General features: G+C 43.5%; 1 protein-coding gene across 7 annotated transcripts in view; it reads right to left on the bottom strand.

Annotated features, from left to right (window-relative positions):
- Positions 1-23,952, bottom strand: part of TEK (TEK receptor tyrosine kinase) — a 93,993-nt gene that overhangs the window by 5,783 nt on the left and 64,258 nt on the right. For 5 of the 7 annotated variants that reach the window (XM_077817728.1, XM_077817729.1, XM_077817727.1 and 2 more), the window contains 12 exons: positions 23,358-23,486; positions 21,861-22,015; positions 20,359-20,497; positions 15,561-15,722; positions 14,038-14,172; positions 12,006-12,302; positions 9,147-9,446; positions 8,397-8,554; positions 7,145-7,355; positions 2,737-2,847; positions 1,527-1,717; positions 788-901 (listed from right to left, as the gene is read on the bottom strand). In XM_077817728.1, coding sequence (XP_077673854.1) covers positions 788-901; positions 1,527-1,717; positions 2,737-2,847; positions 7,145-7,355; positions 8,397-8,554; positions 9,147-9,446; positions 12,006-12,302; positions 14,038-14,172; positions 15,561-15,722; positions 20,359-20,497; positions 21,861-22,015; positions 23,358-23,486 — 2,102 coding nt within the window. The remainder of the gene's footprint in view (positions 1-787; positions 902-1,526; positions 1,718-2,736; positions 2,848-7,144; positions 7,356-8,396; positions 8,555-9,146; positions 9,447-12,005; positions 12,303-14,037; positions 14,173-15,560; positions 15,723-20,358; positions 20,498-21,860; positions 22,016-23,357; positions 23,487-23,952) is intronic. The other 2 variants (XM_077817731.1, XM_077817733.1) reach the window with 2 other exon arrangements.

Here is a 23,952-nt window from a genome sequence, read left to right as displayed (position 1 = left end):
TTTTCCTCATTACATTTATGAAATAAATACAAAGGCCAGGGTTGGAGTACAAACTTTCAGCTTGTGCAAAGGATTTGCTTCTAAATAAGTCTGCCTTTCATTAAAAATAATCAGACACTTCTAGCTAGAGTTGTTCCCATCCCTTGCGTGACAGTGTTATATCCCAGAACTCCTTCAGCACATCTGGACAGTTGTCTGTGGTTGTGACACCCTTTTTTAGTAGTTCACTATTTCAGTTGTGAGACAAAGCTGCCTGTGAATAACTAGTTTGCTTTTTTCTTCTTTTTTTTTAATTTAAATTTTTAGTACTCTGAATCATGACAACAAGACTAATTGTTGTATTTGTCCTATGTGTGACATTCAAAACTACTGAAATCTTACTTATTAGTGATGTCATATGTACCAACATTTACTCTGATCCAAATATCTGTATAGAACAGAATTGCCATTGCTTTAACACATCTGTTTTGCACAATGGGATCCTTAGCTGATGCAAGTTGACATAGCTCCACCTATGTCAATAGAATGAAGCCATCTGAATACAGATTATAGTTGAAAGATGTTTTTTTTAAATGGCTAGTGATGGGCGTCAGCCAAAAAGCTACATCCAAATATCCCTGAACTTTGCATGAAATTTTTACAACTGGTTCCTTGGACTTTAGGAAGGTTAAGAACCAAACTTTGTCTCTTAGCTCCATCTCTAAAAAAAAGACATAGTGATAACCCCTGATGAGGTGTGATTTTCTCAAAGAATGATCATACTGAACATGTTTGTTTCAATCCTTACCATGGTCTTTTTAACATAAACTTCTTGACCTCTAGACAATCCAAAATCTGCTATTTTTGCAACATAGTTCTCTCCAACCAAGATGTTTCTTGCTGCCAAATCGCGATGAATAAACTACAATAAAGAAAACAGAAATTCTGAGGTAACCCAGTTTGCTTAGATGTTCGGCTGTGTGTGTGTGTGTGTGTTCTCCCTGTGTGCTGCCCCAGCTTTGTGCAGACAGCTGGCACAGTAGACGTGGAGCGAACCGCCCAATGACCACAAGAGTCGTTAAAGTACGAAGGTGCCAGTCCAGGTTTATTATCAATAAAGCATGGTAATAGCACCTGGTAGACTCTACAAGAATGCTAAGACGTATGCCCATGGCAATGGATGCAGCTCAGTGAATGGCGGGACTTTTTGGTCCCCCCTTGGCTGATTCTCCCTCTGAGATTCATCTTTATACCCTTATACAAACAAGTTAGTACTGCCCCTTTGACATAGTTAATCACTGTCCCCTGACGTGGCTAGTTATCACCTTGATCATGCTGGTTCAATCAAAACATCTCTATTACATACTGTCATCCTGACCTTATCTTTTAGGAGGGGTCAGTGTGTTCCTGTTATCCTTGGGGACTGTATAAAAGATCAGTTCTGGTATAGCCCTAACAATACATATTGAATAGAGGTGACAAAAACTAGATCAAGCCCTAAAAACTAAAGCGCTGTGTTTTTAAAAGACAAGGAGCTCAGAGCTGACCTGTTTTTGGCTTAAGTAGTCCATCCCTCTGGCCACATCTGCTGCAAAATGCAGAAGCTGCTGAGAAGACAGTGTGGAGGCAGTGCTGTTGGCAATAGCAAATGCTGGGTCTGTCTCCAGCACTCTGCTCTTCCTTAGGAAATCGAGTAAATTTCCATGGGGAGCATATTCAATAGCCAGGTAAAGATACCCTAATGTAAAACAGAGAGAGCAGTATTACATAACAAGCTAAAAATGGAGACAGTGTCAGTGATTATGCATTTCCCCTGATTGGGTCCCACTACTACAGTATAATGCCACACAAGATTCAAACAAACAAACAAACCTTCTATTTCTCAGATGCAGAAGAAGAAGATGGCAATGATGGCCATTTCAGAAGGATTCTTGTGATTTTATAGTTCAAAAAGCGTTTTTCATAACAGAAATGTTGCAGCCCAGCAGTTCACAGTGTGGAATACAGTGTAGAACCTCAGAGTTACAAACACCTGAGGAATGGAGGTTGTTCCAGACTCTGATTATTCTTTCAAAAGTTTACAAGTGAATTTTGAAACTTTACTGTGCAGAAGAAAAATGCTGCTTTTAACCATCTTAATTTAAATGAACCAAGCACAGAAATAGTTTCTTTACCTTGTCAAATCTTTTTTTTTTAAATTTCCCTGTATTTTTTTTGGTAGTTTACATTTAACGCAGTACTCTACTTGCTTTTTTTTTTTTTTTTTGTCTCTGCTGCTGCCTGATTGCATACTTCCAGTTCCAAATGAGGTGCGTGGTTGACTCGTCAGTTCGTAACTCTGGTGTTCGTAACTCTAAAGTTCTACTGTAGTAAGTGGCCAGATCATTAACTGGTGTAGATCTATTCACTGCAGTGATCCTCCCAGGTAAACGTTGGCTTATGAACAAACCTCCTGTCCAACTACCCCATTGCTTGGTTTTCAAACAGACTAATTCTGCAAACCACCAAAAAGAGCACTGCTGATCACTGGTGGTCCACAGACCACTGTTTAGCTATGTCGTGTTTTCTGTTTATTATGCATCTAAATATTTTATGTAAAAATCTGCTTATATTTTATGTTATAAACAGGGTGCCATCTTTCCTTTTCTGAGCACAATAATTACTTTAATATAAGGAGAATTTCTGGCCTGGACAAATATGTAGTTTTATATTTTATTTTATTGGAATTTTTAAAGCCAGGTAAACAAAATATCCTACCCCGATGTTCACATGCTCCCAAAAGATTTATGATATTATGATGATGTCCAAGTTTACAAAGAACTTCCAATTCTCCAGCAAAGTCTCTGTGATCATCCTTTGAGGCATACTCTGAAAATATAAGAAACATTTATTTATGTACTCATCTAAACTGCAGTTAAAACCACACTGTTGCTACTGTCATTAAGACAAGAACTTGGACTACTGGTTGATGTTGAAAAGGGATAAACTCCATGGTATTCCAGTCTTTACCTAAATAACAACATCATTCTTCAGTCAAAAACCTAGAGGCATCATAATGTCTTCAACAGTCACACCCAATATGTCACTCCTCTTATGGTATGGAAACACAATATGCCTTAGCAGGTTATACAAATCCATCAGCCTAAAAAAGAGAGTGAGCAGATCTTGATATTGAAGTCCCCAAATACCAAACGCCTTAAAGCATTCAATTCAAGGGTAATAAAAGTAGCCAAGCAACCTTATTCCAAAAGCCATCGATAGGCTAACGCGATCGTACACCAGAAATATTTTTCACCTAGCACACTTACAATGCAGCACAAAATAAGACTTCTGTGAAGTCTGGTATAGTAAACCAACTGAACCCACTTTCTGTTTACCTATGATGAAAAGATCTTTAACATCTAAAAATGAGAATATGATCTGAAACATCATAGCACAGTTGTGAAATATGCCTGGTTTTATACCTACCCTGCAAAATCAAATAAACCTCGGCTACCGCTATGATTCATCTTGTCCTTAATTAAGGGTCCAATCTAACCCCAGCTGAAGTCAATCAAAATAATCCATGGGAGTTGGACTGAGCCTAATGATTCCTAAAGAGCAAAATCAACAATGCTTGGATCTCTCTGTTTAAAAGATACATTATAAATCTTGGGAGAGTGGCTGGAGAGTTGCCCCTAAACTTATGTTTTAATTTACCATATACCAGCGTTTCATGTCCCTGTTTCTACTTGTCTATTGTAGCTGGCATAGCCAGAGTGGTATTGCCCTTCTGGGCTACCCACACTTAGACCAGTTTTTCATCCATAAAAGATGCACGCTGGGTGTGACGCATGACCAGTGAGGTATTATAGAAGGTTTTGTGCTGGCTTGGTAAATCTAAGTATTGGAATATCCAATACCTGCCCCATTCTTTGCAGTTCATCCTAATTGAGTGACCTCAGTCAGCTCCCCTGGGACTCCGGTCATAGTGGCGTAGTCGTGCTTGGACACACATTACCACAGGTTAATTGGGTTTTTGGATCAAAACCACACACTTGTCAAAAATTAATTTTGATATTGGAGAGCTTAAGGGTTAAAAATCAGTTACAGTGAGTGACCCGGATTCTAGGAAGATCCTGACAGAAAAAGCTTGGAAGAATTGTGCTCACAGAGGGGGTTGTCTTTTAAAAAAAGGCCCCAGAGCAAGAACTGAAAAATCTGTTAATGGCCAGTAATCAGGAGGCAGACCCAGCAAAAATGCCTGCAATGAGAAACTAGCAGCAACTTGAACAAAAGCTAATACCTCTTCGATTGCAGGGAAAGCAAAAGATAGCTGATATGGAAAGAGATGCTGCTGAAAGAAAACGCCTGTGTTCTGAACATTAACAAAGAATCACATATATTCAATTGCAGGAACTAGAAGCTAAGGCAAAATGGACAAACTTAAGCTCCAGCTCAAGAGAATGAAGGACTGCATCATCCTGAAAAGCGTCTCAACAGCAAAGATGGCGATAGAATCTATCCAGTTTGTAACCATGTTGGTATGTTGTTTGACTCTAAGTAGTTGTCTATGTGTAACTAAAATATACCCCAACTCTGCCACCTTTTATGTAAATGCTTTTACTGTGAGGTCAGGTGAAGGTAACCCCATAACTTGGGCAAAGAATGTAAAAATCCATGGTAAAAGCTGTTTAGGGCAAATTACAGGTTCTAACATCAGTCTTGTTAAAGAGGATCTTGTAAAAGAGGAAGATTACTTACCAGGTGAAAGTGTGAATATTTTAACCCTCTATGAGTTTGCTGTAAATGTGCCTTTAGCCAGAATCCACCTTGAGTGGAATGGCATTAAACATGAAGTTATAGCCCGTGTAAGGAAGTTATTGCCTAAGCATCTTTTGATTGAGCATGATATTAAAGCTTTGTTTAGTCAGGTTAACATAAATCAATCACAGGAAAGAAATAATCCTAAACCTGTGTCTATTGGGGCAATAACTTGCCTATTGAGGAATTCTTCAAATGTTTGTCTGTGGAAAATAGCTGTTTGTGCAGAAAAGCAGTTTATATGTGAATGAAGTTTCTGAATGTCTGTCTAATATCTCACAAGTGAATCTGGAAATAGATAAAGCGCAGAAAGAACGCATTGGTCAGGAAAATGTTTCTCCGGAGCAGATTAAAGTTGATGATCAAATTAAAAGCCCAAACTAAGGAAGAAAGGATTAAGCACCCTGCAGGACCAATGACTCAAATTCAACCCTTAAAAACATAAGGGGAGACAATGTTTGTGTTTTTGTGTATTTACATATATATGGGTAGAGATCAACAGTGTTATCAAACAGTCCCTGTCTATGCTGTATTCTGTTAATTCAGAGATCAAAAGAAATTCTTAACAATTAAATGAACTGTAAACCTAGGATATCGCTGTATTCATCTCTCTTTGAAGTGTATAGCCAATCATCTGCAAATGGTGGAAAAACGGGCAATTGCTTTATGTGGATCTGTGTGGAGAATTACCTGCCATGCTTAGGAAATGAGTGTCTATTGTTCTCCGAGGGACTCCGATCTGTCACAAGTAGGCCTGAGACTTGGGTCCTGATCCTGTCATCTCAGATCTGCTTGAGGCTTCATGCAGGGGAAGCCTAAGCAACAAGGACTAAGATCCCAGCGCTGACTGGCCCGCCTTGAATATAAACATTGGACTATAACCTATGAACTATTTCGGAAACAACTTTTTGCCTCTACAAAGCTCACCATCTCTGCTATGAGTCTGAATCTCAAGCACTGTACTCATGTCTGTGTGTATACTGGTCTTTTAACTAATCCTCTCTCCCTTTTCTTTTTTAATAAATTTTAGTTTAGTTAATAAGAATTCGCTGTAAGCATGTATTTGGGTAAGATCTGGAATATTCATTAACCTGGGAGGTAATGTGTCCGATCCTTTGGGATTGGTAGAAACTTTTTATATGATTAATAAGCTTTCATTAGTTCTCATCATATTTAACTTGGGTGTCTGGGTGAAGGTCTGAGGCTGGGTTACTTTAAGGGAACTGCGTTGTTGGCTTCTGGGTAACCAGTAAGGTATTATAGAAGGTTTTGTGCTGGCTTGGAAAATCTAAGTATTGGAATATCCTCCAGCTTTGGGGATTGTCTGCCCCATTCTTTGCACTTCATCCTAATTGAGTGACCTCAGTCGGCTCCCCTGGGATTCCGGTCACACTGGGTATCATTAAAAACTCAGCATTCACCATTCCATGCACCAGCAGCAACCAGGTTTTCTCTTCTTTTTCTGAGAATGGATGATACAATGGCCACCCTTAAACAATTGCCAGTTTCCTTGGGTAATGACCTAGAGAGCTGCATAACAACATCTGCACTATTCCAGGCACTATAGTGGCAGTATTCTAGTATTTCTGGAACTTAGATACCATGCTGATAAGCATCTTAAAAGTACCTTAGGGTATGTCTATACTACCTGCCAGATCAGAGGGCAGCAATCGATCTAGCGAGGGTCAAATCAACCCCTGAGCACTCTTCTGTCGACTCCTAAACTCCACCGCTGCGAGAGGCGCAGGCAGAGTCGATGGGGGATCCCAGCAGTCGACTCACCACGGTGAAGACACCACAGTGAGTAGGTCTAAGTACAGCAACTTCAGCTACATTATTCACGTAGCTGAACCTGCTTAACTTAGATTGATTCCCCCCCTCCACCCCGCCCCCCGCAGTGTAGACCAGGCCTTAGATAGAGAAGTGATGCCCAAAAAGAAGTAGAGGGAAATTTAAATGACCCTACAAATATACTGCTACTGTATCTATTTATTTAAGGCAACATTGGCAAGTTTTAAAGGTTCTGTGCCATTATCACTGTGGAGTAGCAAACGATGAGATTTTCATGTGACTCATCAAACAGACTGAAACTCATATGGAAGAGTCAGCACTCAATGATACCAGGTTAAACTATAAAAAACACACCGACAGAAAAAAAAGCCATCTCCAGGATGCAAACCTTGGCCAGGCAAAAGCAGAAGTGAGCTTATTATTCATGCTTATTATTTAGTATTTATATTACAGTAGCAGCCAGAGGCCCCAGTCAGAATCAAGGTCCCCTTATGCCAGGCACTGTACAAACCCAGATAAACATAGGGCCCCGGCCTCAAAGACTCTGCAGTCTTTAATGAAAACCGCTGACCTTTCATCCTTTTGATGGCAGCATCCATTCGCAAGCCATCCTTCTTAATGCGTGCTTTAAGGACTTGTCCAAAGTTGCCCTCCCCAATCACATCTTGAAATTTGATGTCATTCCACTCGAGGACTGGATAGATAGTGGGGTCTGGGCTGTTCTTGGCTTTCCTGCTCAGAGTGAGAGTTCCTGAGTTAAACTGGACAGCTGGCTCTTCTCTCTGTGAAAAAAATTAACCACGTTAGTAGTAGTTTGTACCGTATGGAGTAATACCACAGAACTTACTACCCATTCAATATAAGCATATGGGAGCTGAGCCTTCTCTAGCTTATTGTCTTCTGCAGTGTAATTCCTGGTTTATACTGTCTAAATGAGAGGAGTGTCAGACACTCGCTGACCACTTTTATAAAAGTGTAGTGGAGGCTGACAGAAAGTAGGCTACAGGGTTGGGTAAGCTTCCTTCTTCATGCTGAGCAGCTTCCACTGCAGTGTTGAGGAAGAAAGAAGAGAAAGCGAAACATCTGAGCAAACTATTACATCTAGCAACTAAATAGTCTCCACTCTCTCTCTCTTGCCTAATCAGGCTGTGGCACATCAAATAGTCTGCTGTGTTTGAGGGGTCATCCTCGCTTTAATTAATGCATCCTCATAGGATTTGCTTCTGTGGAAGAAAAGAGTGTAGGGAGAGTTTCCGTGGGACCTAACAACTGGTGATGATGGCCCATACCGTCCACTGTATGAAAGAAGCCGGAAGAGGTGTGGTGCTGCCATTGGCTGGCTCTTGGCCTGCCGTGCCAATCTCTACAGACTGTGGAGGAGCAGTTACTGGGGCTCGGAGTAGCAGTAACTTGCACTGCATTTTACAACCCACGGTGCAGCTTAAATGGAGACTACACCACACCGAGTAGTGTGTTCACAAGCCTTTCTCTGGTCTGGCAGGGCATGCCTCCCGTCCTCACACACATCAGATCACCAACTGGTGCTGCAAAGGAGATAGAAGCAGTAAAGCAGAAGGGGAGACATAGCACATAGTTGCCTTCCTTCTCTAGGTGGACCCTCAACTTTGTATCCCACAGTTGTGATCCCCTGCTCACCTCTGGGTCAGTGATAGGAAAGCTTGACACTATTAATGCTAACACATACATTAGGGGGCAGCTTTATTTCGAAAGTCAGAAGAGGAGGAGGAGGGAACCATCAGAAAAAGACAACAGATGAGGCTGAGATGAACAACTGCACCGACAAAGCAAAACTGGAAACTCACCACCACATTTTGGAAGGCTTGAGCCATTCTGCGCTGGAAGTTGGCTCGCTTTAGCTGCAGCATGATGAGAAAGGCCAGGAGGATTGTTAGGCAGGTCATCCCTGCTGAGCCAAGGATAGCAATCAGCAGCATTTTCCCTCCCTTCGATTCATATGGAGCTGTTGAGGGGAAAATGGCACTTAATAGCATCTGGTTAACGTTGACAGTCCTCTGAGGGGAGTAAATATTAGCATTCTCATTTTACAGATACACAAATGGAGGCCCAGAGAACTTGGGCCTCATCTTCGGTAGTGCAGAGCACCCATGGCTCCACTGATTTCAACTGGAGCTGGGGGTGCTCAGCATCTCTGAAAGTCAGTCCGTGGGTGGCCAGGCTGGTGAAATTCCATGGCCTGTTTTATGCAGGAGGTCAGATTTGATGAGCTAATGGTCCCTTCTGGCTTTAAACTCTAAGAATCTATGAAACGTTGGGCCCCCAATAACTGGGGCACTGAAAGTCAGCAGCCACTTCTGGAAATTGTGTGACTTGCCCCAGGCTACACAGTGAACCAATAACAGAGCTGGGATTCAAATTCTAAGGTCTTTGTCTGGATGTGCACTGGGTACATTTTTCTTAAAATCCAACAAAATTCAGAGTAACAAATAAAAGCTCATCGGTCCCCAGCTGTGTTCTCAGCTTGCTAACCCACATGGCCCCTCAGACCGCCCAGGCATGGCTTGGACTGAGTTCAGGAAGCTGGGTTAACCAACCTTTTGTTTCCGGGAGAGTCTGCAGTTCAAGAGAGGGATTTGGGTTGCTCAGTCCAATATTGTTCTGTGCACTAATCTGAACCAGATACGCAGTGTTCGGCTCGAGGCCCTTGAGATGATACTGCGTGATGGTTGTGTTTTTTATTGTGACGTCAATGTGGTTGTACTCAGCCTTGCCATAAATCTTGTAGCTGATGATGATGGAGGAGATGGACTGTCCCGCAGCAGTTGACCAAGAGATGATGGCGGAGGTGTCCGTGATGTTGAAAATCTTGATGTTGTCAGGTGACGGTGGGATTCCTATGGACAAAACAGAACACGTTCCAGTTTACATCCATCCTTGCTCCTTCTCTTAGCGCCAATCCTTTCCCCAATACTCCCACTGGCTTAAACAGAACCAGGATTAGGGCGACAGCAAATGAAACTTGACCATATTTTTATAAACTTGACATGGTGCATTTCATTCTGGCACCAACTACTGCAATACTGAACACTTCCAGCAGAGTGTCCTCATGGTATTCCCTATCCTTGCTAGGAAAAAGAAGAGACTGCTCCAGGTACTACTATCCTAGACAAAGGGCTTCCTCTTGAATTAGGGCAGCATAATTTTACCTCCTGACTGGATCAGCATCCCTTACTTTTCATTGCTTTAAGGCCTGTTTTCCTTGTCCATCCAACAGCCTTTAGGAAGGGTAGAAATCAACGGCAAAACTCCCACAGATTTCAATGGGAGCAGGATTGAGCCCTTAGCTGGTGGCCACAATCACAGCTGGCAAGACAAGTTCTCCTTGGAATAATATACCTATGGTGATATTTCCAGAAGCAGGTCACCAATGTCATGTTTGTAATACATGCAGGGCCCAGCTGCGTAACCTTTACCAGTGTAGGTAAGCACCTGTGCGAATGGGATTAGCACTGAGGTTGCAGGCATGAGCGGTGCAGAGTTGTGCTCTTCCAGAGGAGCGTACTAGAAGCATTGTGCCTCAGGCAAGCACAATGACTTCACGAGTCCCCAGGGAGTGTGGCTGCGGTGACAGTACTGGGGGGGGGAGGGAGGTGGCAGGTGAGACGATGGCCTTGCCACCATTCTCATCCCTTCCTACCTCCTTTGAGGATTCTAGCACCAGCATTACGACAGACTCAACTACTCTCTGCACTTAGTGTAGTGCACAGACATTGCATCCTCTCCTCACCCTTCAGTGCTTGGTACAACTCAGCCAGATTTCCCGAATCAGTGAAGATCCTATTGTCTTGGATGGAGCTGTGGGTGCCCAGCACTTCTGAGAATCAGGCCCTGAGGGTGGGATTTTCCAAAGCACCTAAGTGATTTAGGAGCACACATCCCATTGAAAGTCACTGAGACCTGTGCTCCTGAGTCACTTAGGAACTTTTGAAACTCACATCCTTAGTCTCTGACTAGGTGGATAAGAATTAGTGCTCATGCTCAAATAAATTGGTTAGTCTCTAAGGTGCCACAAGGACTCCTTTTCTTTTTGCTGACCCTCAGCTATCCCTCTGAACAATAGCTAAAAGCAGCTGTAAATGCACATTCAGAAGCACTATGCTATTACTGCAGAGAATTACTGTGACGTTGCACTCCATATGTTTTATGGAAATATGTTTATAAGTGTGAATATGATGTAACTGGAATATGCGTTATTCAAAAGGTCTCTTGTAAGGTATCATTACAAAGCTTATAATCTACTGAGTGTGTTCACCCTATTTGTACGAATGTGTCATCCTTGTATCTGAAGCTAGAAATATGAAGTATTACTCTGAAGTCCTATTGTAACTATGCAAAGTGTGGGCCATTAATGGTGGCTTGGAATCTTGATGGCTCCCATTAACTTGGACAATTGGTTGTGAATGGTTCTGTTTACTCGCAAACCTTCCCGGCTACATGCACGCCAGCCCTGAAAGAATGGAGAATGAGGTCTTACAGTGACATGTGATCATGTCACCTGGTACTGGAATCCATCTTAAACCTGGTGCTTTTCCATTTAGAAGGAGGGGTGGGGACCCAGACACACAAAAGACTCCCGCCTTGTGCCAAAGCTATAAAAGGGGGTAGAACAGAACAAAAGGGGCTTCAGTCTTGAGAAAACCCCTAGTTACCACCTGAGCTGGAACTAACAAGAACTGTACCAGAGGAAAGGATTGGGCCCAGCCTACGAAGGAGTCTAGTCTGTGAAAGAAGCTTATTGGAACATTGCTGAGGGTAAGATTTATCTGTATTCAGTTTCTGAAATGTATTAGGCTTAGACTTGCATGTTTTGTTTTATTTTGCTTGGTAATTTACTTTGTTCTGTCTGTTATTTCTTGAAACCACTTAAATCCTACTTTTTATACTTAATAAAATCACTTTTGTTTATTAATTAACCCAGAGTAAGTGATTAATACCTGGGGGAGCAAACAGCTGTGCATCTCTCTCTATCAGTGTTATAGAGGGCGGACAATTTATGAGTTTACCTTGTATAAGCTTTATACAGAGTAAAACAGATTTATTTGAGGTTTAGATCCCATTGGGTATCTGGGTGCTGGAGACAGGAGGACTTGCTGAGCTGTTTTCAGTTAAGTCTGCAGGTTTGGGGGTGTGGTTCAGACCCTGGGTCTGTGTTGCAGCAGACTTGCATGTCTGGCTCAACAAGACAGGGTTCTGGAGTTCCAAGCTGGCAGGGAAGATGGGCTCAGAGGTAGTTTCAGCACAACAGGTGACAGTCCCAAGGGGGTCTCTGTGACCGAACCCATCACAATTACATTTTACAAAGACCTCTAGCAACATCAGAATCCTGCTGGGGGTGGTTAGGGGGAAGAGGAAGAGAAAGGAATAAATAAAGTAAAGTGAATCCAGTCACTTACTGTCACTGTAGGTCCATGCATACAAATAGTCACTCCACTCTCCTTCAGACCTGGTATTCACACGTACCCTGCACCGATACTGCTGTCTGGGTTCTAAATCATCAATAACCAGGGTGGATATATTTCCTGGCACACGGGTGATAACACTGATCTCATCACCACTGTTGTCATTCACACGCGTCCTTTCCACTTCAACAAGAAGGTCATCTTCTGGCTTCTGTGCTATTGGCTGCCATGACAAAATCAGAGATGTCTTGCTTTTAGGAAGGAGGGTGAGACCTTCTGGTGGAGGAAGACCTTGGAGAATCCACAGAGAGAGAGAGAAAAAAACCTTTATTTTATGTCTTCTGGATACTTGCATGCAAAGGCTGGTATTAAAACAATAATCTGGAACTGGCCATCTGGGTTAGTGGTTAGTGCTCTGCACTGCCAAGTGAGGCCTGAGGTCATCCATAGTACAAATCTTGTCCTCCATACCTAGCAGAGGCTAGAATTGCTGTTGAGGTCAAATGCTCAGCCCAAGAATGGAGTGTTTTGGGTTGCTTCTCAGGGACATGGCATCCTTGCATGGATCACAATACTGACATTTTTAAATGACTTTAGCATTTTGCAGTGCCCTTGATGGTGCCACTGGAAAGTACTGTCAATCTCTGATGCTGCTGGGCCTGCCACAAGTAGGAGGGTGGTGGATTTCAGATCTTCAGTTTCTCTAAAATGCCATTTGCTTCTCAGAAAATCTGGAATTTCTCCAGCCACCTCCTCCAGCCACGTTCCCTCCTGGACTGAAGGATTCATGTGGCTTCATTTGCTCTGTTTTTGTGAAAGATTGTTTACTTCTAACATTTGGTGATAAGGGTTTCACAAACAGGAGTGCTGGTAAGAAACCAAGGGCCTGATGCCTGATACTCCACTGCCCTGAACCATGTATAATAATTTATAGTGCTACAAAGTGCTTGTAAAAGGCTAATATGTCAATTTGGTAGAATTCTACATTCGCTTTCATAGGTGTTAATGACTACACATGGTGCAAGGCAATGGAGAATCAGATCCTGGCACGTTATTTCCTGGCCACAGTCACATTTGCTAGATCAGAATAGCAAAGGTTAATGCCCCTCTCACTACCTACAGTTCTTTGAAGGAGAATGAGGGGGCCTGAATAACTATATTGTGTGTGGTTAAGTAAAACAACAGAGCTATGGGACAATGTGGGGATAGAGATAATAGACTTGGGAATTCAAATGACATTGAAGGAGATGGGGTGGAGGGAAGAAAGCTAATACTCTACAACTAGTAGATCCCTGGTTGGTTGCTGGTGTGCACAAGCTCCATACAAAGAACTGTTGGCCTGGGTGTCAGCAAAAAAGTATCTTTCTTGTCTCATGTCCTTCACTGGGATGGAGGAGGGTTGAAAGATTATGGATGCAAAGTGGAAGTTTTTAAACATGAGGAAGGGGCCAGGCCCCTCTCTTTTTATTGATGGATCATTTCCATGTTAAGGGTTCAGTAAACAAGAGGTCATTTATTTAGTGCTTGAGTATTTGATTTCTTCCTGTTCCTTGACTCTGTATGAGATTCTGATTTTCGAATAATCTTAACCTTAAAGAAGTCAACATAGTCTAATGGTTAGAGCCATCACTAGCAATCAAGAGAAGGGTTTCTATCCCCAACATTGTGGAGCACTTGCTGTGTGGCATTGGGCAAGTTACCTAACCTCATTGTTCCTCAGTTTTCCCAACCTGTAAAATGGGGAGAATGATATTTAGTCACTTTTTGCAATTCTTCCCCGGTCCCCACATTTTCCTTTGCTTTGCTTGAGACTCCTCTGAAAGGATCTGAACCTCCCCAGGCCCCTCTGTTTGAGAAACATTATTTTGGGGCTTGATCCAAAACCCACTGAAATGAATGGAAAGGCTTCCATTGACTTCAGTGGGCTTTGGCATGCATGCAGATGAATGCAGCTGTGCATATTGCAGAGAAGACGAAGGAGGCTGATTGAAAGCTCCCCATGTGAAAGGCCAAAAGTCCTACGTACCAAGTGCAGCCGTTGTGAAGCTTGCCTGTGGCCCAGGATGCCCTTCTCCACCATCCCCTTGCCGGCTTAGCTGAACACAGAACTGATATTCTGTTTTGGGTTCTAGATTAAATAATCTCTTGCTCTTTCCATTTACTGGGAACGAAAAGAGAAAGAAAGGTCAACCCTCCATTCCATTCTGAAAAATCATAAGGGATTTTCTGAATCCCGCATCACAGCTGGGTCTGCTCTTGAGAGAGGTCAAGGTTATGGGCTCCGCTTTACCCCCATTACTCTAGGATGAGCTGTTTAGACGTACATGTTAATTACCATTATGACAGTATTGCTTATTATGGGTTAAAGCACCAGCAATCTCTTGCATGAGATACAAAAGGGCAGATTTTCAAAAGTACTGAAGTGCTCAGGATCCTCAGGGGAGCTGCTGGGTGCTGAGCACTTCTGAAAATCTGGCTCCAAGTGAGCTGGCCCCGATCCAAAGATCTTACAATCTGATCCGGTGCAGGCAAACCTCTTCGCTCTTGTGGAGACTTAATGAGGTCATTGGTCTAGCTATTAGGAGTTCAGATACCACAATGATGGACAAAACATACAAGCCTGGAAAGAATGAACTGGAATCCCGAATACCCATGAATGTGTTGGCTAAAGGCTCAAGAATCCTCAGTGTTGATGTATCTGTGTTTCTTTTCATCAAGAGATCCCAGCAAAGAGACTTGGCGTCTAATGAAGATGATGTGTTAAGTGATATAGGTTAGACTCCCATACAACCAGGCATACTCCCTTAGATCTATTTGCATCCAGTTATTGATATGTAAGGGAAAGCAAGGTGACATAAATTACACACTGAGGAGTCAGAAGATGTCAGTTAAAGAGCATGGGGGCTGCTTTAGATTACACCTTCTTACATCCTCAGTTCATTGTTTTTTTTTAGCTACGCTCCTCGCTTCTGGCCTGTCAGAGTCTGAAATATGTCTGTTTTGATTCCCTTGCACTCAGTGGGTCAAATTTAGAGCTGATGTGTAAGGTGTGTGTTTGTAAGTTAATCATGTACTTGGCAAAGTGTGTGTGAGCCCATGCAAACCTATGGGAATCTCGGAAAAGTCTACATGACTTTAATGTACATTTGACAGGACTGGATGAAGTGGTAAGCTACACAAATTTATACTCTCCTCTAGGCTACTCAAATTCACTTGATTCACTTCTGAACTTGGCCCTTGGTCTTTAGAAGTCCTAGAAGCCAGTACTTGGGTACCACAATGATAGGAGCCTTATAAAAACCTGAGACAGAGAAATATGTAGGAGGCCACTTGCTTCTGCTGCTGCTTTAATATCTTTTTAGGTTGAAACCTAAGTAAGAATTGCACTTGCAAGGGCCAGCCGTAGGTTCTGTTGAGCCCTGCATAAGTAAAAGTCATTTTTCAAAACAGAATTTTACGTTAGAGCAAACACCACATTCCGATTTTTCTTCAGCTTGACTGTAGATGAGGTTTCTGTATGAGTGATGGGATGAAAGAACTGACCCTTACCTTCTACTGACATCCAGGGCTGATAACCTTTAGCAGGCTTATACAGGAGCTTGGTTGACACAATCGGTCCATCACCAGTATGGGAGTCAGCATTGATATTGACGGTGAGAAAATTATGTCCACTGTCTATCATCCTCGGAGCATACTGAGGCACAGGAGGAACTGAGCAAGAATGTGACTATTAGACCAGATCTTTTATTTGTCTGTATTAATAAAACTGTGGCATCTACCTGTATTCCTATGAATCCAGGTATTGCCAGACTGTATCAGAGCAATGGTCCATCTACTCCAGTACCCTGTCTCTGACAGCTGCTTCAGCAACATTTCTCTATGGTAGGGAAAGTTTCTTCCTAACTCTCCTTAGTTAGAGGTGGGATTATATCCTAAAGCATAAGGGTTTAGATCCCTCTCCAAATACTTGGATTTTTTTTTCAATCTTTACCATCCCATTCATTTGCCAATTCACAAAAATTACAATGCAGAAGGCAGCTGTTTAAGGTAGAACTGCTTTAATATTTTGAATGCAGATGTTTATTTAAACATTTCCCTGTAGCATTGTCAATAAAAAACATTTCAATCTTGTGCCAGTCTATGAGAACCAGAAAGTGAAACTGATTGGAAACATTGTCCAGGCTGAATGAAATGTCAAGAAAGTAAACAAATGTTATCCACAATGAAAATACATCAGATTTTTAAAATTCCTTCATCTTTAATAATCCCAGGTAGGACTATCAAGAGGAAGGAAGACTGTTAAAATATGGGGTTTGATCTAGATAGTGTCCCCTTATGGTCAATATGCTCCCTACTGTAAGGGTCCTATTTCTATCACTCTTACTCACTTTGACAAGCACTCACTTACTCACATACCCTAATTTTTAGAGCTGCTGAGCGAGACACAGAGACCTATTGGTGGTTTACTTCTCTGTGTCAGTAACTCTTGTCAAGCCTGACACTGTTGTCATGATATAGAACCAAAAGGTAGCATGTAACATATCACTGGAAAACTGATAACTCACTGATCATTAATATTCTTGAATGAGGTATGGATGGGTGTGTACAAAGAGTTATGGATACGTGCTAGAATTATGTTCTTAAAATGTGTTTGGCACGCAATGCATAATCTCAGTCTGCCTTAGACATAGGACTGTATTTGCTTGTCTGACCAGCCTGGTCATTAGGCAGAGACAATTAAACGTATATTTATATAAAAGGTAGACAAAGCCATGAATGTAGTGTGTGGGAGTTGGGAGGGAGGGGAAGATAGCCTCTTAACTATGGGTATGTCTATACTACCCACCATATGGGCTGGCAGCGATCGATCCAGCGGGGGTTGATTTATCGCGTCTAGTCTAAACGCGATAAATCGACCCCTGAGCACTCACCCATGACTGTACTCCACCAGGGTGAGAGGCACAGGCGGAGTTGACGGGGGAGCGGCAGCAGTCGACTCACCACAGTAAGTACATCGACTTCAGCTACGTTATTCACGTAGCTGAAGTTGCATAACTTAGATTGATCCCCTCCCCTAGTGTAGACCAGGCCTATAAAGACAGGGGATCTGAACCTCACGATAAGCAATTGAATCAACTGATAGTATACAATACTACTGCATTACAAAAATGTATCGAGTAAGGTCTTTTATGAAAAAATGACACTTTGGTGATTAATATCATTGAGAAATATGTGCATTAACACTATGTGAGGTATTATGGATACTCACTGATATTATGCTTTGAAGTCTGTGACCAACACAGGGAGAAACCAGGTTTTCTCACAGACAGCAGGGAGGTAGCTATCTACTGTCTCCAAGGTAAATTAAGCATTATCGAAACAATGTAAGTCTGGTTTACATGTAGATCAGCACAGGGATGGAAAATCAACAGGAAGCCTTCCTGCATCTTGTAACTGGGTAAATGGGAAAACAGCATGGTGTCTACATCCCAGCAGGAGAGAAGCTTGGGCTGGGCTTACTTTTCAAAGACTGCATTTGAAAAATTTACTGGACTATACAAAGATGGGGAGAGAGCTGCATAAAAGTCAAGGGGCCAGAGCCCTTCAAATCACAGGACATTGGAGCCTTCAACCAAGGGGGCTAAAGTCTCTGGGAACTATATATAGGTGAGAAACCTGCTTAGACAAAGACTGTAACTTGCTGAAATTAAGTTTTAGTCTCAGAAGAGTATTTTTACTTTTGTTTGCTTGTAACCCTTTCTACCTTTACTCCATTATACTTGGTATCACTTAGACCAGGAGTCAGCAACCTTTCAGAAGTGGTGTGCCGAGTCTTCATATATTCACTCTAATTTAAGGTTTCACATGCCAGTAATACATTTTAACGTTTTTTAGACGGTCTCTCTCTATAAGTCTTTATATTATATAACTAAACTATTGTCGTATGTAAAGTAAACAAGGTTTTCAAAAGGTTTAAGAAGCTTCATTTAAAATTAAATTAAAATGCTGATCTTACGCTGCCAGCCCACTCAGCCCGCTGCCAGCCTGGGGTTCTATTCACCTAGGCCGGCAGCAGGCTGAGCGGGGCCTGCAGCTAGGACCCTGCCTGACAAGGGACCGGTAGCCAGAACCCCAGACTGTCAGCGGGCTGAGCTGGGCTGGTGGCCGGGACCCCAGACTGGCAGTGGGCTGAGCGGCTCAGCCTGCTGCCACTCAGCCCGCTGCTGGTCTGGGGTTCCGTCTGCCGGCTCCTGCCAGCCAGGGTCCCGGCTGCCGGCCCCGCTCAGCCCACTGCCGGTCTGAAGTCCCGGCCCTGTCCACATAGAGTAGGTATCTACCTTCTCCCTGGTTCTAGCCATTCTCTTCCTCTCTCTCTGCACTGAGATGAAGGTGGGAGTGTGCTGAGAACAGGGCTGGGGGGTGAAGGAGCAGGCTGGGGGTTGGGGTGCAGGGTCTGGCCAGGAGCTAGAATGAGGGAGGGGGCTCAGGGTTGGGGCAGGAGGTTTTGGTGTGGAGCGCTTACCTGGGCAGCTCCCATTTGGTGTGAGGGGTGCAGGTGGGAATGGGGGGGCGGGGTGCAGGAGCTCCCGTTTGGTGCCCAGGGTGGGAGTGGGGATGTGGGGGGTGCAAGAGTCAGGGCATAGGGTGTCGGGGCCTGGGTATATGTGGGGGGTGCAGGAGCCAGGGCTGGGGTTGTGGGGAGGGGTGCAGGGGTCAGGGCACGGGGCTGGGGTGTGTGGGGGGGTGCAGGGGTCAGGGCAGAGGGCTGGGGGTGTGGGCTGGGGTTATGGGGGTGCTCCCAGCTCCCTGCCCTGAGCGGCTCATGGTAGGAGGCTGGAGGGGATATGCCCTGATTCGACCCCCTTCCCCAAGGTCCCTGAAGCAGAGAGAGGCGCTGCGGCTCTGCTTTTACCTCTCCCCCGCTTTTACCTCTCCCTCTCCATAGCAAGGGCTGTCAGCTGATCAGCCGTAGGGCGGGAGAGAAGGAGGGACAGGAACCCAACACGCTGGGGGAAGAGGCAGGGGGAAGGGGAAGCTTGCCTGCCCTGCAAGGAGAGAGCGGAGGGCGCAGGGTGGAAAAGAGCTGGCCGGGCCGGGCAGGATTTTTAGTGGCACGCTGCGGTCTGCCTGGGTCCAGCAAACAGCAGCGTGCCATTAAAAATTGGCTCGTGTGCCGTGTTTGGCACGCATGCCATACATTGCTGACCCCTGACTTAGACCTTTGACATTTTGCTTAATAAACTTATTTTTCTTTTACTATACAACAATTCTGTGCAGTGATTTAAGTAAGAGTGTTGGTCAAACCCAAGTTAAATTAGTGAACTGGAGTGCATTGTCTCTTTAAAGAAGCAACGAACTAATAACTTCTTGAGCCTTCCAGGATAGGATACTGCTGGGAGACGTGTCTGGGGAACTCAGAAGTTGGGGTCACCGTTTGTTACCTGCAGAGCAAGGTTTGGACTGGCAGAGTCCTGAGGAGTTTGCTGGCAATGCAGACAAGCTGGTGTTGCAGGGAGTTGTGACAGAGCTTAGCAGTAGCAAAACTCACTTGCTGAGGCAGAGAGGGGTAACGCAGTAACTCACAATTCTGGGAACCTCAGCAGATTGTCACAGTGGCAGACAGTTTGGGGGAAATTTGGGACTGAGAGGGTATTGGGGGTTGCTCTGCAAAAAGTAACTGGGTTGTGGAAGCCAGGGTGTGACCCGCCTGCTGGCTGTTGGTGTTCGGGCTGTGAGCCATAGCAGCATAGCACCGATAGCATCCAAAGTTGCAGGGCAGGAGGTGACATAACCTCTTACTGGTCTGGCTTGAACCCCAAAGCACCACTCTAAGCGCCTGTATCTCTGAAGTCTATGGGTTTTCTAGGTGCATGACAATTGGGCTTCTTTTATTAAGATGAGTTAATATGCATGGCAGTGCCTAATTTACATCCTATGTTTGAAGATACTTGTCCTAGTCCATAAAGAAGATTTTCCATACTACATTTAATATCAGCAAAGCAGCAAGCTCTGGGCCTGATTCACAGCTCTTTCCAGTCAATGGAAGGACTCCCATTGAGTTTAATAATGTAGGCTTTGGTTCAGGCTCTTTAAGCATAGCTGGAGTATGAATGATGGAGCAGGATAATATACATGGAAGGGTTAAGTGTTTGTATAAAAAGCCATAAACATGACATAAAGGAATGGGCTCATGACTCAACTCAATGCATTATCAGATCTCTGAACAGAAACTGCTAGAAGATAGATCGCATCTCAAGGATGCTATGGACATTTAACGGTGTAAGCTTCCCCGTGTTAAAAGAGGGACACAAGAACATCTAAAAGCACATGATTCAGAGAACCTTACCTTTAACTGTAACCCGGAAAGGCTCTTCTGCCATCCCTGCTACTGTCTGAACACTGCAAACCCATGTTCCTGAGTCAGGGGGCTGGATTCTATTGATATGAAACTTTGCTTCTGAGCGATTGCTAACAAATGAGACGGGCTGAAATGACAAATCATAAGAAGGTTCTGACAAACCTGAACAAAGAAAAACCTCCTCCAAGTCACTCCTCCTCCTAATTTAGGGTCTCATCCAAAATCCATTAATGCCAATGGTAAGTCTCCTATTAATCTCAATGGGCTTTGGATCAGGCCCTTAGTATATTGCACATAGTCATTACATGTAGTATATTACACCTCAGTCAGGAGTTTTCTAGTACAGACAAAATGGCCCTGGTAACTTCTGATTTTGATCTCACTGTTGCTCTGTTATTTCCTGATTACTGCATGTTTCACTCTGCAACCTTCACTTTCCTTTAATGTAGCTTTTAACATGGAACAATAATAAATATAACTTCCATTTATAATCCCTGTCCTCCCAAAAAATCCCAAAGTACTTCAGAGAAAGTCTCGCTTCTATTGGTCTCAGTGACAAAACTTCCATTGATTTCCTGCTCTGCATGTATGAGCCCTCTTCACCCATCTGTAAAACGTAGCTAACTCTGAAGGAAATTTAACAGCCATTGCACACCAGTGGTTTTTACTCAGTTTTGCTGCTACAACTGGTTGAATTAGCAACTACCAGTAAATCATCCAAAGAACTCAGCCCTTCTTCTGTTTTGAGTTTTACAAGAGCATTAACTATTCAGTCTTTGCTGAATAGCTTGGGTGGTGAATTCTGAGTCTATATGTGTTGTTCATGAACAGTTAATGTCAGTCATTTGCTATTTATTATTCACTGTGTTTGGCTAGTCATCCAAGTCACATGGTATTTTTCTACTACCTCAAACTATTTAAATAGGGGGAAAAAACAAATGAAGAATGACAAACAGAGAATAACAAATAGCAAACAGCAAACACTCTTTTTCACAGACAAATATCACGGTTTGTATGCAAAGTAGGGGAATTTGTATGAAGGACAGACATTCCCCCAAACTATAGTGCAAACAGAAGCCTGTTCACACCAATTATCATGAACAGTGAATAAAAAGCAGCACAAACATGGATGAACTTAGCAACCAATGGGAATTTGAACAAATGCTCAACCGCTTTTTCACCATTATACAGCAAGTTCTGGACCTGATTCAGGAAAGCATTGAGGCACATGCTTAAGTCTGTCCCTGGACAGATGACCATGTGCTGAGTGATTTTGTGGAATAAGGATAGTTCCCTGAATTGGTGCCTCTATGAGTCTAAGCAAGTTCATAGAAGCTGGTTGAAAATTTGGCCCTGAAGATCTTGTGCCATTTTCATACCACCAAGGAAGGGTACTTGGTCAAAATGTCTTCAGTGTGCAATAACTAACAAATAAACATAACAATAATAATAAAAATAAGAAACAGAGTAGAAACCAACTGTCTTCTTACCTTGAAGACAGTTCCATCTTGTTTCAACAGTTTAAATTCTTCAATAACAGGAAGTGGCTTGCCAGTGGCTATACAAATAGGCTTAAACTCTGTGCCAGAATTGAGTTCCACATGGTTTGGCAAGTGCTTTATCTGAGGTGATACGTCAGCTGAACCTGTGTAAGGAACCCAATATTCACAACATGACATCTGCTGATTGCTTTTCTCCCTCAGAGATAAAACAGAGCAGGTCAAGAGGTTAAAAAAAGCAGCTACAATTCAAATTCCGTGCATATGTTGAACAAATTGTAGACCTTAGGTATAGTGGGCCTGATTCTCCTCTTACTTACACAGGAGCAAATCAAAAATAATTCCACCAAAGTGTTACACCAATGTAAAATAAATCAGACAAGATTCAGATCCAAAACATACCAAGCACAAACAATACAGCTTTTGCAAAATCATACATTGCATTCTCTGAGTTAATGTGAAATACCCCTGCAGCTCATCATTGCCCAGACCCATAACAAGACAGCAGTGAAATCTGGGTAGGGTAGAAGTGCTACAATCTGATCATGATCTCAACTGCTCCACACTTCTTGAGCTTGAAAGACCTTGTGAGCCAGGAACAATATATGCATAGGGTATTTTATAAAATAACATGTGCCGGCTCCTTCCCGTCTCCTATCTCCTGAGAATTTGAAGGCTACTGTGGGATTACAATAGGGTGACCAGACAGGAAGTGTGAAAAATCATGACATCTTTTTGGGGGTACAATGGGGGGGTATAGTTGCATATATCAGACAAAGCCCCTAATATCGAGATGGTCCTGATAATATTGGAACGTCTGGGCAACCTAGACTAAAACATAGATCCCAACCTTTTGGGACTACTCAATCAGTTTACCAGGTAAAAGCCAAATTCCATGCTGATTTACACCCTGGACAACTCCACTTAATTCAGTGCGGTTGCACAGAGTGTGAATCAGCACAGAGCTTAGCCTCCTTATTCACCTGTGTCAGCCAGTGCCTACTGTCTACCATTCAGCTGTGCAAGTCCTAACTCCCCGTGGAGCTAGTGTTGCTTCAGATCCCAGTCTGATGATAAACTTGGGGTTTAGAGAACACCAAGAGACGCTTGGTGCAAGAACACGCCCAGTGGAATGGGACAAAGGAAGTGGCAGTACCCCACGACCCAGCCCTGAGAGTCATCAGTAAGGGCTAGACGCGCAACCCTTACTCATGTCAGTAAGTACTTACACAAGTATTCCGCTCTAATGTAGGGAGAGGTATCATAGACTAGTACTCATAAACCTGAGGCACCAGACATGGTGTGCCTAACAGAGGCTGGCAGCCATTGCACTAGAGCAAAGGTTTGGAAACCGGTCCTGTGCCCTCCAGAACGAAACGGGGCAACTGCCATGGGCTATCGCCCATAGGTGGAAATGTTACGCCAGCATGAAGATTTGTTTCAATCACACTGGAAGAGGCCATTTACTACAGTGTTACCTTGCTTTACCTTCTTTTTCACATTGTAGACCGCGCCAGCCAAACTGACAGAGGCAGCCCTTAAATCTGTCGCATTTCCCTCGATTGTTGCAATTACATTTGAGTTTACAGTCCGGACCATAAAAACCAGATTGGCACTCTGCAAGCACAGGTATTTAGGGTGAGCGTTAGTAACATGGAATGAATAAAAGCAACTTGCTTTGCATGCTACAAATATTCCTCCCTTACTTCAGACTCTTACGCACTGGACTCTGAGGCTGAATTTATTACATCCAGTTCAGTGGTGGGTGCGGCCCATCAGGGTAATCTGCTGGTGGGCCACCGGACCGTTTGTTTACATTTGCATGGCTGCCCGCAACTCCCAGGGGCCACGGTTCGCTGTTCCCGGCCAACGGGAGCTGCAGGAAGCATTGTCCGGCATCCAAACAGTCTGGTGGCCCACCAGCGGATTACCCTCATGGGCCGTGTGCAGCCCGCAGGCCACAGGTTGCCTACCACTGATCCAATTGGACTGAGTTTGTGAAGGCTTGTGTGCTTAAAGCATCAACACAGGGTCACGAGGATCATGACAACAACAAAAAAAGAGCAAATCTGCTTCTGTACTT

Source organism: Eretmochelys imbricata, chromosome 5, assembly GCF_965152235.1.
Source record: "Eretmochelys imbricata isolate rEreImb1 chromosome 5, rEreImb1.hap1, whole genome shotgun sequence".
In the NCBI taxonomy this organism is placed as follows: domain Eukaryota; kingdom Metazoa; phylum Chordata; order Testudines; family Cheloniidae; genus Eretmochelys; species Eretmochelys imbricata.
The sequence above is the reverse complement of the archived record's forward strand: the minus strand, read 5'-3'. Positions and strand labels throughout refer to the sequence as shown.